The sequence below is a fragment of the Ovis canadensis genome, chromosome 25 (genome assembly GCF_042477335.2).
Source record: "Ovis canadensis isolate MfBH-ARS-UI-01 breed Bighorn chromosome 25, ARS-UI_OviCan_v2, whole genome shotgun sequence".
NCBI lineage: Eukaryota > Metazoa > Chordata > Mammalia > Artiodactyla > Bovidae > Ovis > Ovis canadensis.
Window position 1 is genome coordinate 53,269,474 of NC_091269.1, and position 19,509 is coordinate 53,288,982.

General features: G+C 53.8%; 1 protein-coding gene across 3 annotated transcripts in view; it reads left to right on the top strand.

Moving 5' to 3' along the window:
- The window catches only part of TSPAN14 (tetraspanin 14), a 54,397-nt gene extending 35,775 nt beyond the window's left edge, over positions 1 to 18,622 (top strand). For all 3 annotated transcript variants that reach the window (XM_069572243.1, XM_069572244.1, XM_069572245.1), the window contains exons 3-9: positions 6,468 to 6,518; positions 8,298 to 8,444; positions 9,971 to 10,141; positions 12,486 to 12,611; positions 13,885 to 13,929; positions 15,777 to 15,896; positions 16,992 to 18,622. In XM_069572243.1, coding sequence (XP_069428344.1) covers positions 6,468 to 6,518; positions 8,298 to 8,444; positions 9,971 to 10,141; positions 12,486 to 12,611; positions 13,885 to 13,929; positions 15,777 to 15,896; positions 16,992 to 17,063 — 732 coding nt within the window. In that variant the 3' untranslated portion in view covers positions 17,064 to 18,622. The remainder of the gene's footprint in view (positions 1 to 6,467; positions 6,519 to 8,297; positions 8,445 to 9,970; positions 10,142 to 12,485; positions 12,612 to 13,884; positions 13,930 to 15,776; positions 15,897 to 16,991) is intronic.
- Positions 18,623 to 19,509: the final 887 nt, after the last annotated feature.

Sequence of the window (19,509 nt, forward strand, 5' to 3'; positions counted from 1 at the left end):
CTGAAAATACTATTTGGCTTATGGAACTGCCGACCCTCAGCTTAGTATCTTGTTAATCATTCAACTGTGCCAGCAATGGCAGGGACTGGGGTGGGGGTGAGGCGGGTTTGGGGGTTCCTTCTCGCTATCACCTGGGGCCGCTGCCTGTAACCATCCTCCGCCTTCCTTTCTTTCAAAGGCTGACCAGAGTCAGATCCCTGGGTCGGGCGTTGTGTGCATGGTCTCCCTGTTATCTGGGAGCACAGAGTGTCTGTGGAAGCTGCCCCAGACCCCTGTGGGGTGTCCTTCCCCATCCTGGCGGGGCCCCTCGCAGGGGTTCACAGGCTCTGTGGGAAGGGCACACATGCTTCTGGTTTTTCAGAACTGCCCTTCCTGCAGGAGGAAAGGCTGGTGTGTGATAACTGTGTGACCCAGGGCAAGGCACTGACCCTCCCCGTCCCGTTTCCCTCTGAGATGAGGAAGCTGGGCTCCAGCATCCCTTCCGGCCCCCAGAACTTCCAAACTCCCACCCAGAAGTGGCTGGCTTTAAGCTTTTTTTTTTTTTGAAAGAAGCAGTCCGTTTATGCTCTTTATGCTCCAGAGTGGATGCAGTCTGGAAGGGCAAGGCCTCCCCATCTTGACCTCAGCGCAGTGGCTGTCAGGAGCAGGTTGGGTCTAGGATCTGTGCCATCTCTGGCATCCTTTCACGTGACCACAGGCATCTCTGGTGTTCCCTGGACTTGCCAGGCCAGGATTTCTGGTTCTGGAGAGTGAGTGCCAGGACCATCGGGTTCACCTGGCATGATTTATGGGGGCGGAGCTTAGGCAGCAGGAGAAACAGAGGTCTTTGGAGATCACTGGCCTCCACTGAAGTCGAAGAGAGCTATGGTTTTCTTAAAGCCACAAAGTGAGCTAGGAACAGAGCTGAACAGTTTTATTATAGCTTTTTCTACTCCCTGCCCTGTTTTCTTTCCATCATCCTTTCCCCATTTCACTTGAAAAGTGCCTCCAGGAGGCCCCTATTTCCTTAAACTCTACTCTTGTCTCCAGAAGCCCAGTGAAGCAGATGCTTCTGACCTTGTGTCAGGACAAACTGTGTCATTGGAGGGTGAGGCACAGTGTCTTCAATCCAGCAAATGCTGATAAGGTCTTGAAGGCCCCCCAGGACTCTACTCTGCCTCCAGACAGGGCTTGCTCAGTGCCCCAGGGTAAGCATATCATTCGGGATGAATCCTCTGACCCTCCTTTGACCCAGGAGGGGTCACCTTCACATTGCAAAGGAAAACGGGCTCAGAGACATTTCTGGACTCACACAAGTCCTCTCGCAAGGAACTTGTGGGGTGGAGCTGAAGTCAGGACCCACTGACCCATGCTGTTTGTTCAGCGCTGCCCAGGACTCCTTTGGGTTTCAGTGCTTCCTCCTGATCCTTTTCGGAGGCGCCCTCAGGTGGCCCAGGGGAGCCTGCCTCAGCTAAAGGAATCTACAAGAGTCCGGGGCTGGCAGGCCAACAGCCTGAAAACAACACGACTGCTGGTGGTTTGTCTTGATCTTGTGGAGGAAAGGCACTGGGGCCTGCAGTAATTGCCTGAGCACTTTCACACTGAAATGAAATCTTGCAAGAGACCAGGGCCACTAAACTGTCGGTGATGAGGGGCTGCTTTTAACCTGCTTGATGTTGGAATCCTCCTCCTGTCCCGCAGAACCTAGCCAGGTGTCTACACGTCCATCGTGTCTGGAACCTGCTGGGTAAAGGCTTGCCCACCTTGCGAGTTGACTCCATGTGGGCTTCCAGGACAAAGCAGGGCTCGACCAGCCCAGAATGCCCTGGAGGAAACCTCTCACCTTCTTACACAGGGGGCCTTTGCCTCAGGTCACTCCTGAATCTTCACAGTGACCCCCACAGGGGTCCTGACTGGACACAGAGTGGTCCTCCATTGGCTTTACTGTGGCACAGCCTCGAAGCCCCATCTGCAGCCTCCATGCCACTGGGCACTTGTGACTGCCCCTTGCGGTGGAGGGCATATGCTGGTGGCCACTATTGGCGGCTGCCCTGTGCAGTGAGATAACGTGATGTCAAGACAGTCAGAGAAGGCAGGTTTGTTTCTTGACTTCTGCACCAGCTCGCTGTGTGAGTTTAGGCAATAACCAAATCATCCTACATCTGAACTTTCCCATTTGAAAAACAGAGGTAACAGTACCAGTGTTACGGGGGGTGGAGGGCCTCTTTAAGTGTATTGTGTTTAACGTAGCACCAGTTACCCAGGAGAGGGTGGTGCTGCTTGCCCTGGTGACCACCACGATGTGTGAACCTGATGGTCCAAGGCTGGCCTCTTTGGGCTTGGCGGGAGCTGGACTCTGTTCTTTGAGAAGGAATTTAATCAGGTCATAGATGAGCAACAAAGCAGGTTACTCCAAGGCTGGAAGGCATTCCCAGATGGTTGGCAGCCAAGAGGGCATCCCAACTACACAGACCATCTGTCCCGGGGCGGACGTGGCGGGGAGGGTGGGGAAGGGGCTCCACAGGGAGCCATGCCAAGCTGGCCAGAGTCCTGGCTCATTCAAGAGTTTGCTGTGTGAGCTCCCAGACAGGTCACTTCCCCTGTCTGGCCCTCCTTCAGTCTTCTTGTCTCTGAAACAACTGTTGGTCCTTGAAGTTCCTGCCTGGGGCCAGTGTCCACTGAACGCATGATCTGGCATGTGACACCCCTCCAACCCCCCACCTCAGTTCCTGTCTTTCTGCTGCAAGTTAACTTTAGTTCTTCCTTTGAAAGAGAATGGAAAAAAACCATGAGCTCTTATTCTTGGAGCCCCATTGTTTCGGGAGAAGGAGAACGGGGCTATGGTGGCATAGAGCTGGTGTCTCAAGCTGACTGTGTTGAGCGAGAGGGCTGCAGGAGCCAGACCTCCCTCACCATCCCGTGTGGTACCTGGTGTTAGGTGGGCTGTCCTGCAAAGTGGTCACGCAACCCTAAACAAAATAGAAAACCTCTCTGCCCTCAGAGGGCGTAAGTAGGGGAGGAGACGCAGTAGACAGGTCACGTGGCCTAGGATGAGTACCATGAAGAAGATCCAGCAGGGAAGGAGGTCAGGACTGACGCGTGGGGAAACAGTCTGTGCAGGATGGCAAAGGGAGGTATGTTTGAGAAGGTAAAATTTGGAGAGACCTGAATGGAGTGAGGGAGGAAGCCAGGAAGGGATGTGGAGGAGGAACATTCTAGGCTAAGGGACCGAGTCAAAGTTCTGAGGCAGGGGTGAGGCATGTGAGTTCAAGAAACAGTCACAGTGGTGGGGAGGGATGTCTGGGTTTCAGCAGAGATGGCCGTGATCTGGGGTGGGTGGATGGGACTGGGGCCAGGGAGCTGGGTTGGAGATAATGTTGGATATGCGGGCTACAGCCTGGCTACCCAGGCCTTGTGAGCCACAGCAAGGAGTTTGAATTTTATTCTAAGTGTAAAAGGAAGTCATTGGAGCATTTTGAGGAGGAGGGTGATCTGATATATATTATTAAAGTGTTGTTCTATTTGCTCAGGACCTGTGGGGAGACAGTTGTGAGGTCCCTGCAGGGGTGATGGCATGGACAGGTGGGAGCAGAGAGGGTTCTTTATGTATTTTGAAGGTGGGACTAATAGCAGGTCCTGGTAGGCTGAATGTGGAGTTGGAGGGCCAGAGCGTTCAAGCCTGAGGTCGAGGTTTTCTGTCTTAAGAGTAGATGGTCAGTGGTGCCATTTAGTGAGAATGGGGGAGTTGGGAGACCACAGCTCCCTCTGTGGGCATGTGAACACTGAAATGTTGCTGGTTGTATTTAGAGGACAAGTCAAGGAGACATTGGTGTGTTTGACTCAGGGTCAGCTATGGCTGGAGATTGGGGTTTGTGCGTCAGCTGTGTGAGTTATGAGATCATCCAGAGGGTTAGGGGAGGGCAGCGGTCAAGACCGAGCAGTGAGGCTCTCCAGCATTTAGAGGGCTCTGAAAGAGGAGGGTAAGCCCTCGAAAGAGACAGAGGCGGAGTGACGGGGGGGAGCGGAAGACAACCATGCGTGCACCCTTCCTTCCCCAGAGCTGAGTGCCTCAGTGGAAGAGGGAAGGACCACTGTAGTGGATGAGGGTGGATAAGCTAAGGCAAAGGGCTCGACCTCCCAGCTTGGAAAGAGGGAAGTGAGTCATCAGAGACTGCGAGGAATGGTGGGGAGGGATGTCTATAGGATTCAGCAGAGAGCACCTAGTCACCTTCCAGCTTGCTTACCACACAGTGTCAGACACTCAGGAATGGAAGGTCATGCACCCCATCAAGGAAAATGACGTCCTTTATCAGCTGACTAATCCAATGGGAGGACTGAAAAGTGGGAGATCGGTGTGATGTGGTAGAAAGAACCTCATGTCGGCTCCTTGGCACCCGAGTTCCAGCAGCAGAGGGACCTTCTGCCGCGTGGTGCAGGCTGTCTCCAGTGCTTGAGGTGGTGCCTAGCATTTGCTCAGTGTCCACTGAATGCATGAGTGAAGAAATGAATGAACTAACCTGAGCCTTGGGATCTGAGTCTTCTCCCTCACTGCTTACTGAATTGTTACTGACCTGAACTTGGGTTCACTCACCCAACTTGCAGCAAAGCCAGTTAATTGACACAGGGTTGTGGTGAAGGGAAGTACAAAGTTCATTGCAGAATGCCCAGCAAGAAGAATGGGCAGCTCGTGCTCAAAAGACCCCAACTCCCCGAAGGCTTTCAGACAAGTGTTTTTAAAAGCAGATGTTGGTAGTGAGGGCCACAGGGTATGTGGTTAGCTTGCGGACTTTCTTCTGACTGGTTAGTGTTGAGGTAACAGGTAATGTTTCAGGAATCTGAATCCTCAGCCTTCCAGTTCCAGCCAGTCTGGGGTCTACACTTCTTGTGGTCAGTGTGTAATCGCCCTCCTCCACAGGGTGGGGGTCTTATTCTGCAGAACAACTAAAAGATAGTGGCAGATTGTTATCTAAATCCCTTCCGGAGGAATCAGGAGTCCTGTGACTCCTGCGTCATTATTCTAATCAGGTAACTGCTTGAGTCTGCTCTTTGGAACAGGTAGGGGGAGGGGAGGCCAACAAGAAGCAGGGGGCGTGGAGGGGCTTGGACCCTGCAAGGTCCCTCAGGGTTCTGCTCAGTTTCAGTCTCCCCTTTTCTTTGATATTCCTTAATCTCAAGGAGAACAGGGGCAGGACAAGAAAGGGAATGAAGTTGTGGGTAGAGCGATTAATCATCAACTTGTCAGGGAACTTGCTTTCAGGGGGACTTGGGTTCAGAGTTCTCATCCTGGCCCTCTCAGCCCCTGTGGTGCTTAGTTGAGTTGGCGGGGGCGGGCAGGGGCGGGCAGATCAGGTCACTTGGCAGGACTTTTTCACTTGAAGTCCACAGACTGCAGTGGGAACAGCAACGAGGAGTCTGTGAACCCTCTGAAATTCCCTCCAAAATGTGGGGCTTCTGAAAGTGGCCTGTGATCCAGAGGAGGTTGGGAACTCCCGGGCTTTCTCTGAAGGCCTTTCCTCCGAGTCCAGCCTCCTAGGGCTTGCAGTGGGCAGGAGGGTCCTAAAGCTGGAGAACACACTTGGGAAACTTGCAGTCACAGAGAACCTTGCCCTGTTGTTTATCACCAGGTCCTGATAAATGGCAGCGAAATGCCAGCAGAATATAAGGCAGTTAAGCAGAACAACAGGAGGCTGCTTAATTTCTGAGGCCACGAGGTGTTTGCTCTGGAAAAACCCTTCCTGGTGTAGGAAGCTGTGGGATGTTTATGGAGGGTCTCTTTTTGTCATGGGGCAGGTGGAGCACCTTGGCATCAGCGGGCTCCTGTGGATGAGAGGTCAGGGTTAGGGGACACGGTTCTGGGGTTAGCACATGGCTCAGTGCAGGCCTCTTAATTCAGTAACATAACCCAGCGTTTCCTGAGCACAGGTGTGTCCCACCACGTGGAGTGTAAGTACGGTACGGGAGGAAGCTCAGCCTGGCAGCTGCTTTTCTGTGCTTGGAGTATGTCTCCAGGGCTGGAGACCCAAGAAGGGTGGCAGTCCTGTGCAGAGCACTGCGAGCCCTTGAAGGCATCACAAGGGATGATGTCCTCTTACGCCCCAGACAGGGCACTGCAGTGAGTAGGGACTTGGGGATTAGGAGAGAAGCAGGCTGTGGCTCAGTGTCTGACCCCAGAGTCTCTCCTGGTCAGAGACTGTTCCGAGATCTTTGTCTCTGCTCTCCCAAGCCTGAGGCCAGCCGGGTCAAAGGACTTTGTCCCAGCAGTCAGGGAAGACAGGTGTGAGTTACCTGAAGAGCCTCACTGTCCCACCGTTCTGCTGGAATCCCTGTCATCTGCAGGGACAAAGGGGCTGCCTTACCCTGCCCAGCGTGGACATGAGCCAGGAACCCCCTCTGACACTAGCAGTCTGATCCCTCCTCTGAGAAGCATGTTTGTGGAGCTGGTTTCTGACTTAACTTTCTCTCTCTCTCTTTCCCCTACCCCTGCTCAGTTGGCTGGAGTTGTCTTCCTCGGAGTTGGACTATGGGCGTGGAGCGAGAAGGTAGGTGTGACTGTCACTGGAACCCCGAGCAGTAGTCCACCAGGTTCATTCAGCTTTAATTGTCCCTTCTCCAAACTCCTCCCCAAAGAGCCCCTCCTGTTCAGGGCAATGATTTGTGGTCATTAACCTTTACAGAGCCAGTTCTTGGAAGTTACTTAACTTGTGATGAAAACTCCTGGGGTCCTGTGGCTAGCCTGGCTTCCCTGTGGCAGGGTCGCTGCTAGAGGCCAAGGCTGGGCCAGTTGGGATTTTGAGCCCCATGAGCATGGAGAGCCCTCTCTTCTGTTTCCAGAAGCCCCGAGTCATCCCGGGGCGTGTCCACAGCTCTGTCCAGGGCAGGCCTGGGGCTACCTTCTGGAATGGACTGTGCCTCTGGAGCCAGCAGGTCCCTGAACACAGCTGTGGTGATTCCTGAAGCTCTCGTTCTTGCCCGTGGACAGGACCCCTGAGTCAGGGAGTTAGGCTCTGGGTTGTGCCCCCTGGGTGCCCTGTGGTGCAGGGGCACATCTTTAGCACCCATGAGCCTCGTTGCCCAGCCTATGGAGGACAGGGGAGGAGAGGAAAGCAGGCTCTTACTGTCCAGAAGGACAAGGGGCATTTGGAGCTCCAAGGAGGGGACTAGACCGAATGTGAGCAGAGTGGACCTTTGGTGCACCGTTTGCACTGTGAGTCGGTGGGTACTGGGGAGGTGCAGAGACCAGGCAGGAAACGGTGAGAGCTAAAGCTTTCTCTTAAGCCTAAGGCCCAGGGCCCTCTGTTCCTGCAGTGGGGCCTCTCTTTACTTTCAGAAGAAGGAGGCAGGAGCGCTTAGGTCTGTGGGCTTTGCTGACATGGCCTTGGGAACTGGGTAAGGTCCACCTTTAGGTTTGGGCCCCTTTAAGTGCTTGCAGTGCAATGTCCCTTTGCCCTAGTGACCGAGAAGCTGGTGCAAACCATGCCTCATAGCGCCACCGTGTGACCAGAACGCAACAGCAGCATCTCAGCCAGTCGGGCCCAGAGCCTAGGCCTGGCTGCCCTGGCTGCTCGGGTCCCGCTGGGTGTCTGGCCTGGCTGTTCTTCACTGCTTCCTCCGTTGATCCTGTAGAGCTAGCTGCTTGCTCTGTGCGTTCCGGTTCCCATTAGCCAGACGTGGCTGATTATATCTAAATTAACTAAAGTGAAATACAAATTAAAATTCACTTCTTCAGTTCCACTAGGCCTCATTTAAAGTGCCCAATAGTCGTACGTGTGGCCGGTGGCTGCCGTTTTGAACAGCGCGGATATATACAGGACATCTGCATCAGCATGAAAAGTCAGTGGGCAGTGCTGTCTTCACCTGTCCTTGGTGCATGTGCTGTTCACAAGCCTGTTTGTTTGTATTGAAGCCGTTTTCATCTCAAGATAATGGCGATCTCCATGAATTGAATGCAGAGTCAGCCGCCAGATGACCAGAGGCCAGGGCCTTTGGGTGCCTTGACCACATGGTCCCCTAGGGCCCCTTTTCACCCCTACAGGGTGAATCAATATCCTACAGGCTACAAAAGAAGCATGGGGTCTGCCTGTGAGGAACTGACAGCCTAGATGGAGTCTGGGAGCAGGAGGGCCACTGGGAACTGAGGGAGGCAAAGATCTGCTGGGCCTCTGAGAGGGCCGCTGGGCAGGGGCCATGCGCTGGCCTGGCAGTTAACGAGAAGACAGCCCTGGAAGGCAGCTCCCTGTCCTCAAGTCGCAGCTCAGTCCCCCCAGGGCACCCTCGACTCTTCAAGGCTGATGTTACCCTGCTTTCTCTGCCTCTTTCAGGGGGTGCTATCCGACCTCACCAAAGTGACCCGGATGCATGGAGTTGACCCAGTGGTGCTGGTGCTGATGGTGGGCGTGGTGATGTTCACCCTGGGCTTCGCGGGCTGCGTGGGGGCCCTGCGGGAGAACATCTGCCTGCTCAACTTTGTGAGTGGCCCGGACAGGGGTATGGGGAAGCGTGGTGGGGAGGCAGGGGTGTGGGCTCTGTAGGACAGGCTTAGCCCTTACCTGCTGGAGTGGGTGGGGCGAGGTAGCCACTCTTAGAAGCCTGCCCCAGGAGCCGGCAGTGAGGGGAGGAGGCAGCCCTCTGTACCCTGCTGCCCACTGAAAAAGGAAAGGTTTCAGGAGACAATCAGATGAAGTAGGCCCTCAGCGGGGGAGAAGTTGAGCCCCTCCGGTTTTCAGCTCCTAGTAGGCAGAGTCCCCTGCCCCTCCCTCACCTTCTTTCTCACCCCTGCAGTTCCAGTTGTTTGTTTGCTAATCACCTTTGCCCTTCCTGGCTAAGATCAGAAGATGTCAATATTGGGAAATCTTTTGCCTCCTCCAGGGGGTATGAATGTGTTGGATGTACAGTGCAGAATCCTTGATTTCCTGGCAGAACTTTGAGTTACTAAGAGTTAGTTTTATATTTAGATACACATTTATTTTGAAATGCATTCAGCTAAAATTAAATAGCACCTGGTGGGGGAAACACCTAATCATGTTTTGCAATATATTATTTGTTGAATTTATTAGATCAAGACTTTTTTCTGGGCTTAATTTAAAAAGCAAAACACATGTGTCCCCCCCCGCCCCCCCCTGGCTTTTCTTTTTTGTTTGGTTATCTTGCTTCTCTGTGAATGGAGATTACATTCTGGGGGGCCTTGCGTGTATGTATGTTTGTATGTGTGTGTGTGTGTGTCTTATTTTGAGGTACTGCTGGCTGTGGCATAGATGCTTAGTGTGCGGTGTGGCCAGTGCTAGTGGCTGTGATAACATGAGCTCTGCAGGCTGGAACCCTGCCTTGACGGAGGGGTGTGGACCTGTCGCTGCAGTGGCCTTGACAGAACTCCGCCCCAGGGGAGCCTGTGCCCTGCAGACGTTTTAACGCAGTTGACTATCATATGCACACAGAGTAGGTACTGATAACATTAGCAACTCCAGAGCTGTCAAGAGCCCTGCCAGGGAACTCAGAGGTCCTGCGTCTCAAGCATGTGACCTGAGTGAACCTCAGTTTCCTTATCCCTAAAGTAGGAGTGACAGGTTTCTAGCAAGTGCGATGGCTGTAGGTGTGAGGAGAGAGGTCAGATAGGGTGTCTGAGGCACTAGTGTCTGTACGCTAAAGAAGCTGACAGCCTGGTGGGCCAGGATAGCCATTCATTCCTGTGGCGGGGGGGGGGGGGGGGTTCCTTGTTGGAGGGGGTGCTCCTTCATAGGAGATGGCTGGCCCATTGTCTTGGAGCTTGCTTGTCCTTTTGCTCGTCTGACTTACCAATAGTGCAGCGATGTGAGCAGGGATGAGGTGCCCAGGGTACCCAGCCCATCACGTGCGATTCCCCAGCTCCAGCGTGGGTCTCTTGGCTGCCAAGCCCGTGCTCTTAGTGGGAGGCAGAGGTTCTGGGTCAGACGGGGGTGTGGTCTGGTTGGGAGGCTGAGGTGCAGTGACACCCACTCCCTGCGTGTCCCCCCTGCAGTTCTGCAGCACCATCGTGCTCATCTTTTTCCTGGAGCTGGCTGTGGCCGTGCTGGCCTTCCTGTTCCAGGACTGGGTGAGGGACCGGTTCCGGGAGTTCTTCGAGAGCAACATCAGATCCTACCGGGATGACATTGACCTGCAGAACCTCATTGACTCCCTTCAGAAAGCCGTAAGTACCGCGCCCACCTTCTCCTTGATAGAGCTTGGCTCTGCTGGCTTCAGCCTGTGTGCACGGCTGGGGGCCCAGGCTGGTGGGGAACATGGGACCCTCCCTCCTCAGCTCTGCCCTCAGCAGGGGGGTTGGGGCTGTGCCATCCCTGCCTCTGGACAGATTAGCTTTGTCCACTCCTGTGTGCAGATGGGCCGGGCTTGCTCTCAGGGTGCTGTCCCCCAAGTGCTTCAGGCAGGCAGTCTAGCTTCACTCGTGGCCACCCCACTCCCTCGGGCTTGGGACCTCTCCAGCCCTGAACATGCAGACAGCCACAGTCCCCTGGGCCCTGTGGGCAATGAGGGGCAGAGCTAGGCACATGACTCCCTGTCTGAGGCTATTCCTGTCCCTTTCCTTCCCGGGACCTTTTCCCCTTCCTGTTGGAGAGGATAGAGCCGCCTGGAGCAAACTTCTTCAGACCGACAGGAATGTAACCTCCCTGGAATATGTCCCTGGAGGTTAGTCTCAGCAGTCCCAGGCTGTGACCTTTTCTCCGTCTGACCTCCATCCCTGTTGTGTGTGGCTGCACCTGGAGGCTGGGACCACAGCTGTCCCCCATACTTTGCCTCCCTTCCCCCGGGAGAAACCCACTTCCCACCACTCCGGCCTGTGCAAGGCTGTTGTTTGATCTCTGCTCTACCAGAAAGCCTGCTGCTGCTGCTGTTAAGTCACTTCAGTCGTGTCTGACTCTGTGCGACCCCAGAGACGGCAGCCTACCAGGCTCCCCTGTCCCTGGGATTATCCAGGCAAGAACTCTGGAGGGGTTGCCATTTCCTCCTCCAGTGGATGAAAGTGAAAAGTGAAAGTGAAGTTGCTCAGTCGTGTCCGACTCTTAGTGACCCCATGGACTGCAGCCCACCAGGCTCCTCCGCCCATGGGATTTTCCAGGCAAGAGTACTGAAGTGGGGTGCCATTGCCTTCTCTGACCAGAAAGCCTAGCTTCCTCAAAAACTTTTTATAGGGAACCTTTTGGTTCTGAGAAGAAAATAGTAGTAGCAGTCTAGTAGTTCGTCGCTCAGTCATGTCTGACTCTTTGCGACCCCATGGACTGTAGCCCACCAGGCTCCTCCCTCCATGGGATTCTCCAGGCAAGAGTACTGGAGTGGGTTGCCAAGAAGAAAATAGAGAGCATTAAAAATAACTGTGATCTGTTCTCCTTATTAACCAGAGCTTGTTTGCCCCGTGTTTCACGTATCCTGGGATCGACCCAGCAAAACCCATTGCTGTGATCAGAGATCCTGTGTTGTTGGTTAGAGACCCGCATGCATCTGTGGGAGTCGGCACCCCACCCTCTCCTGACACCACTGCCTGCTGCACCTTTTCCTTTTCTATTCAAGGCTCCTCAATTCCACATAGCCTGGGGCTTGCTGGTATCAGGGATCCAGATCTCTGCACTGGCCTTAAAGACACTGTAGTTTTCTCCACTGCCTTCCTTTCTTTTAAAAAAAAAAAAAACCTTTCTTCAGAGGTAGTCAGTAAATGATGGAGCTTTCTTATGGTGAAATATTGGGTATTCGTTAGAGCACCTGGAACCCTGGAGGATGGTTGGGGGAGAAAGACGGGCTTTTACCTCAGAAATGAAAGTAAAGCAGAAATCCTGGTGGTGGGCTTGTAATTAGGGCTGTCACTCTGTCAGCTCTGAGGACAAGTGCAAAAACAACATCTGGTTGGGACACTGCTGATGTCACAAAGCTGCTCTCAGTGCATTTGGTTTTATGAGTTTTTAGACAAAGGGAGGTTTTCTTTGCCGCTTCACCAGATAGAGAGTGGTTGTGGGAAGGGAGGACGGAGACCCTGGGTCAGGGGCAAAGCTTCGACTGTGTTACCATTCACCCCAGTTGTAACTCTTTCCTTGGGAGCAGGCATTCAGCAGCTGTTTTCTGTAGAGACACAGAAGGTGACTGGGGTCAGCTTGGCCTTTTCTTGGAGGGGGAAGGCACACCGACCACGGGAGCTGTTCTCTTGCCGGGTAATAGAGGACCATGTAGGGGGGAGAACGAGAAGCCTGCTCTGGGCTGGATGGGGGCAGTTGGGGAAGTTCCAGGGTGAGGAGGGTGTAGAGCTGAGACCAGGGCGCTGCTGAGCCAGCCTGGGGTGTTGGGCCCAGACAGGGCCTGGACGCAGTTCCCAGTTCCCTTCTCTAGGACCACCAGGGTCACCTCGGTCACGTCTCTGTGGTGGCAGGTCCATGGGATGGGCCTTGATTTCTCTGCGTGATACACAGAGGCACACCGAATCCCACGCCCCTCAGACAGACCCCACCCTGTGCTTGGAGCTCTGATGGCCCCCGGCCTTGTGATTGCAGAACCAGTGCTGTGGGGCGTATGGCCCTGAAGACTGGGACCTCAATGTCTACTTCAACTGCAGCGGCGCCAGCTACAGCCGCGAGAAATGTGGGGTGCCCTTCTCCTGCTGCGTGCCCGACCCCGCGGTAAGCCGGCCCACCTGTGGACAGTCTCTCTGGAGTGGAGTGAGCCGCTCCTGCCTCCCTGAGGGCTCTGGTCACTTCTCTCCTGCCGCTGCAATGAGCACCTGGCTCCCCTTCCACTTGCCTGGGGCTCGTGCAGCTCTGAAATCCTATATGTAAAAATTCCAGGAACGTTTTCACTCATCCCACCCTGGCTCTAGTGGGCTGGGTGAAGCAGGAGAAAAGCAGTGTTTCCCCTGCCAGGAGGGGCTCTCATTCAGAGAGCCTGAGCAAGATGCTATGAATGTAATGAACCCAGGTGTCCCTTTCTCTGGAGAAAATGCCCAGTGCTCAGAAGCCTGGGAGGATGGGGTACATTGCCATCTGGGGTGACGCAGAATTTTTACTGTTCTTTCTTCTTCACTGGTTTTCCTCTCTGGTCTGCAGACTAACATCCTTGAGTTCCAGAAACTGAGCTCTTGGGTGACCTTTTTTTTTTTTCTTTTGGTTACACTGCGTGGCTTATGGGATCTTAGTTCCCCAACCAGGAATTGAACCTGGGACCTGGCAGTGAAAGGTACAAATCCTAACCACTGGACTGCCTAGGGAGTTTCCTCGGGTTCCCTTGAGGGAGCACTGAACGTTTGCCTGAAGCGGGTCTGAGCCGAGGGGACAGTCACAGTGTACCGTCAGTGTGGCCACACTGTTTGGTGCTGGGCCACAGGCTCTGGGCAGGTTCCTCAGCCCGGGAAGAGGCTGCAGACCAGCATCTGACAGCTCCACAGTGACTGTGAATTCTTCAGCAAGGGTAGGTTTTCCCCTCTAGCACAGGGATCGGCAGACTGCAACCCCCGTGCCACAGCCGGCCTGCTGTTTTTGCATCACCTGTGAGCCAAGAGTGGTTTCAGCCATTTTTAAGTGAACATAAATCAAAAGAATAATATTTTGTGACACGTGAAAATCATGCAAGATTCAAATTTCATTGTCTATAAATAAAGTTTTATTGAAATACAGCCATGCCCATTCATTTATATATTGTCCAATGGCTGTGTTCACACTGCAACAGCAGAGTTGAAAAAGCAGCTGCATAGACAGGTCAGAAATATTTACCGTCTAGTCCTTCATGCAAAAAGTTTTCTGACCCTGTCCTAGCATGAAAGGTTAGCTGGCGGTATGCTGGAAGGGCATGTGCTGTAAGGGAGTTGGTGCTGGTGTTTGGTTGTGACTTTTCTAGAGCTTTCTACCACCAGTTTCTCGAGAGTACAAAAATGACTAATTTTTTCTGTTTTTCTAACAGCAAAAAGTTGTGAACACACAGTGTGGCTATGACGTCAGGACTCAGGTGAGAGCCCTCATGTTGCATGTGAATTTTAAATTCTTTAGGTCTATTCCCCAGGGTCTGACTCCCTGATTTAGCACAAGTGCAAATTGGATGGGAAAGCCGGGGGAGACTTAAGGAGCCAGAGGTGCCGCCTAAGCTGGGAACCAGGCAAGCTTGGAACCAGTACACACGTGTTCATGCATACATCCTCCCGAGAACAACGATGCCTGTGATTTCAGACTCTGTGAACCACAATCCCCAAGTCTAGCAGTTGCTACATGAGTGGAAAGAGGTCAGATGGAAGTTTGGGAGAACAAAGGCTATATGTTTGAGAAGAGGCTCCTTGGAATCCTAGGAGGTATCTGTTATCTACGGGTCCAGGATGGAGCTGCAGGAGCGTATGGCTTGGTCCAGCTGCCGAGTGGAGACAGTGGCAGCAGGGCAGGAGTGGGGCTCAGTCCTCTAAGGGCTTCAGGCTGCAGGGAGTGTCCGTTCGGATGTGAAGAGGTGAGGCCTCACCCAGCCCTTGCTCTGATGGCCTCTGTTGCTGTGAATGACAGCTGGTCTGAAAGAGAGGGATCTCGGGGAACCTGCAGGCACCCCTCCTATTGGCCGTGGACACTGGGGATGTGACCCTCCTGTTTGGGAAAGCTCAGCTCCCTCTGCAGTGAGCTCGACTTGACAGGGGTGGGCCTGTGTCAGCATCAGCCTCTCCAGTGAATGAATTTTGTCACCATTTGTATTAGTTGCTAGGGCTGCCATAACAAAGCGCTCGGGCTGTGTGGGAACAGAGGTTTACTTTCTCACAGTTCTGGAGGTTAAAAGTCTGGGATCAAGGTGCCAGCAGGGTTGGTCCCTTCTGAAGCCGCTCTCCTTGGCTCGGATGATCTTCTCTTCCCTATGTCCTCCAATGGGCTTCCCTCTCTATGTCCTAACCTCTTCTTAGAGGACCCCAGTCATACTGGACTAGGGCCCACTCCAGTGACCTCATTTTAATGTATTTACTTCTTTTTACAAGTACAGACACACTCTGAGGTCTTGGGGGTTGGGACTTCAACATACAAATTTTAGGGGGACATAATTCAGCCCCTAACACCGCTAACAAATGAATGTTCTGTCAGCGTTTCATGAGTGATGCTGATAGGGGAGGGGGGCCGGAGCTGGTTGCTGTGTGGGGAGGTGGGTGGGGACATAGGGACTGGCTGTGGCCCATCCCTGTGTGCTTCCTGAGCCTCCACTTGGGGTCAGGATTAGAAAGAGCTGGCCAGCGTGTGACCACTTATGCAGGCTCTGCTTCCTGGAACCAGTCTCCCATGGGCTAGGGGACACGATCTGAGAAGCTCCTTCCCTTCCCTCTGCTGACTCAGAAGACCCTGAACCCTCTTCTCCCAGTTTCTCTCTTTGAGGCACATCATCTTTCCCCTGCACCTCCCAGCCTGCTCCCCTTTCTCCAGATACGGGCTGTGGAGTGTGTTGATCTTGAAATCTGTGGAGACCCTCACAGAAAAAGTTAAAGATCACAGTGAGGGAGCCTTTACTTTCAGGCTGCAAGGAGTGTCCGCTCAGATGTGAAGAGGTGAGGCCTCACCCAGCCCTTGCTCTGATGGCCTCTGTTGCTGTGAATGACCGCTGGTCTGAAAGAGAGGCAGGTTGTAAAGTGCAGACTGTCCAGGGAGGGGCAGAGGCCAAGGCCAGTCGATGTACTTCTCCTGGAGAGTTCTGTCTGTCCGTCTGTCCTCGGCGCCTTCCTCCCAGATCCCTCTTTCCCCACCGAGCTTTGCCCTGCCCTTGGTGGGAGCCCTCTAGAAAACCAAGGTGGGGACAGCCTGCGTGTCACAGGCTCAGGGCACTGTTGTGTCTCCCTGCAGCTGAAGAGCAAATGGGACGAGTCCATCTTCACGAAAGGCTGCATCCAGGCGCTGGAGAGCTGGCTCCCGCGGAACATCTACATCGTGGCTGGCGTCTTCATCGCCATCTCACTGCTGCAGGTCTGTCCTCACCGCCTGTGTAGCTTCCTCTCCTGCCGTGTAACCACACCTGTCCCCTTGAGCCGGATTTCACATGGGGAAAGACGCTGGTGGCTGGGGGTGCCCCAGGCGGGGAGTGAGTAGGCTGGCTAGTGTCTGCCGGGAGAAGAACTAGCTAGAGAAAGTCAAGAATTCAGTGAATCAGAGAAACCAGGAGCTTTCCAGTACTACCCAGGGCTTGGAGGAGAAGCCGGCAGCCTTGTGAGCAACTTCTGAAGCAACCGAGGCTGCTGCTCTTTGGAAAAACACACCGTTTAGAAAATGTACAGCTCTGACCTTTCCTGGAAGGAAGGTCACTGACATGGACTCAGGGTCACCAGCTGTCCATGCCCTTTTCCCTCCTTTGCTCAGTGGCTGGTTGATCTCAGAGGAAGGCTGAGAGACAGAAGCATCGGGAAAAGAAAACAAACAAAAAAAAACTTGCTTGCAAAGCAGGCAAGAACTCAGACTTAAGAAGGAGTGGCTCATCAAATACCAATCACAACAAGAACTTAAAACTGGGGAAAAAGCCAATTTCCTCAGGTCACCGAGTTCACATTAGTCTGTTCTTGGTAGAAAAACATCATTCTTCCCACCCGGTAATCCCAGTCACTGAGGTCAGAGTGTAGCTTCAGACATCGGCACAGCCCAGGTCAGAGACAACCTCATATTTATTGTAGAATCCAGGTTTACGGGAAATGTTCAAGATTTGTTATTTTGGGAATCAGAACCAGTCAGTGACCCTGTCATTTCCAGTTTCACCCAGGGCACAAAGCGTGTTGTGGTTTGCGGTCTGGGACATGCAGGGTCATATTGCAAGCAGGCCAGAGTGTCCCTTGTGCTTCTGCGGAGCTGCTGTTTGCCCCTTCCAGGCTCTTGGGACATGGCAAAGCAGACCCCAGGCTCCTTTGTCTTAACTGTGGGTGGGTCTCTGTTGGTGTGTGCCCGGTTGCTGCTCTCTGTCCTCAGCCTCTGCGGGCAGGTGTGGGGGTGATGGGCAGTGTGGGGTACCCTCTCCAGCATGCCCTCTGGGCCCCTATGCTAACGGCCGCTGCCTCTGCTGCCCTTTGTTTCCAGATATTTGGCATCTTCCTGGCGAGGACCCTGATCTCAGACATTGAGGCGGTGAAGGCAGGCCACCACTTCTGAGGAGCCGGAGGCAGGCAAGCAGAGCTGAGCCACACCGTGGAGGCGGCAGCCCTTCACCACCATTAGCGTCATATCCACAGGGAGAGAAGCAGAAGCACCTGGCCGGAGCCGGCACCCCGCCTTCAGCATCCGCGTGACGTGACGTCTGTTTCTGCTTGCCGGTGTTGAAGACCGAGGGGCCCCCTGTCACCCACTCAGACTTGTGACTGACACCCCCACGGGGGTCCGCCCGGAGTCAGAGGCTCCGTCTTTAAGTGGGGGAGGTGACTCTGAGGGACCGACGGCTCTGGTGGCTGCACCCTGGCCTCCATCGCACATGTGGTTGGTGCTGGCCTCGGGGGCAGCCCCATCTTCTGTGGACCTCCGAGTGCCAGCGGGGCCTGCGGTGTCTGCACACGTCGGGGGTGTGGGCAGGATCCTCAGCCACATCCAAGTGAAGTAAGCCTGAGCCAGCACGTGGCTGGGGCCACGGGAGTGCCTCGTCCCCTGTCCCCTCCAGCCCCCCAGGACGGGAACTGCTCCAGCCTAACAGCATTATGCCCTGATGGCACGGGGGGTGGAGAGGGTGGCGGTGGGCATGGCTTTCCTCTTGAGCGTCAGCTCTCCTTTTCCTAAAGTGTGTAAATAGTTTATTTATAGGGGTAAGAATGTCCTCACACCACGTCTTCATTTCCTCTGGCATTCTCCTCTCAGCAGCCTTACGCGGTGTCTGGGACTGACGCCATCCCTTTCAGTCCCCTGAGTGTCTCACGAACCAACTCCATCAGCTTCTCCTCATCATCGCTCCTCACCCAGCTACACTCACATAACTTCCCCTTCGTCTACGTGCCCCCAACACGCATACCGTCACTCCCCTCCCCACTTGGCGTCACTGTCTTCTGGTCTTGGTGCTACTGAAACTGTTACCCAGAACTTGAATCCTGACCCTGCTCTACTGCTAAGCGAGGGAACCCTAGCCACAGACGGCCAGCCGGAGACCTCTGGCCAGGGCTCCTCTCCAGGCCTCATTCTAAGGGCCGGCTGGCCGGCCTGGCATTTTTTTGCCCCTCCTTGGACAGAGAAGCCCTGTAGCCAGCCCCTGAGCTGAGCCATGGACCCCAGCCTGCAGCTGGATAGAGGCTCATATATTTCATTGAAGACTTTCGTGGTGACCCTCCAACCCCTGAAAGGGATATCTGTGGTCATTGTGTCCACCCTTCATGTCAGGGTTTATTGGGGGCTTGCTTTTGGAAATGAAGCCTGATGTCCTGAATAACTTCCCGGGGGAAGCTGGGATGTCTGTGCAGCTTTGGCTGGGCTACACTCTAATGCCTCTCTGGATCTTGTTCTACCAGTTCTGTCCTTGTTCAGGGATGGAGCGCTACCTTCACTTACTTGCCGAAGTGTACATGCCAGCGTGGTGTATACTGGTGGGTGTTTGTTGATGATGTTGGTTTTGTTGTTTTTTTACGATTTTCTCTGTAGACTAGGGGAAGAAGAATGCTTGTGTTTTTAGGAAGTGTGACGCTTTTCTTTGACTGCCAAACTCTTTTATGGAATATATCTTTATATTAATGCTGTTTGATTGTTTTTGTTTGGGGTCATATCAAGGTGGCATTAAGCACCTCGGTGGTAAACTTGGTTGCCAAGGGAACCAGTGGGATTGGGTGTAAGTAAGCACCACAGGAAGGTAGCCGGTTGACACAACCTGAAATAAATTTCATCAGGTGATTTTTTTTCTTTTAGATTCCATGTGCCACTTCCAGTGGTTGCTTGGAGGTTATGATAGAGCAAGCAGGCTTGCTCAGCTGTAAGCACAGGGACTTTGACTCTGTAGGCCCAGAGGAAATGTTATTTTAGGTTATAAGCATACAGCCCCAGGTGGTAAGGTCCAAGCAAAAGAGCCTGGGAACACTGGGCTGGAATCTGAGACTGCGTGAGCTGTGTGTCCTAGACCTGCTGGCCCACCTGTGGAGAGAGTTAGCGGCTGTGCCCACCTTGCCAGCGCGTCTGATCCAGCCCGCCCAGCGGGGGTCAGTGTCCGCAGGCTCTCACTGCTGGTGTGTGTGCACCGCAGCTGTTCCTCGACAGCCCTGCCGTTCCGTCTATTCAGGTGGACCTGGTGACCCCTTGCAAATATCTTCACAGGTCCCAGCCCAGTTCAGGGTGAAGTTTACCTACCTGTGACTTTTTTAGAGTTGGGTTTGTTTCTTTATTTTACAGAACTTGCTGACCACTTTCAGGCATCTCTTCTGATTCTGAGTTGTGTGGAGGGTAGAAAAGAAATGCAGGCTAAGGAGTGCTGACATGGCATCTCCAACGCTCTGGACTCTCCGCAGAGCCACAGTGCAACCTCCCGACATAGGCCAGGCTGTGCCTCTGGGTGTCCCCTCCTGCACTCCCCTCCGCCCCCACCCCCCCGACTCTTGCTTGAAAGTTTCAAGGTCTTTGCTTATCCTTCCTGTGA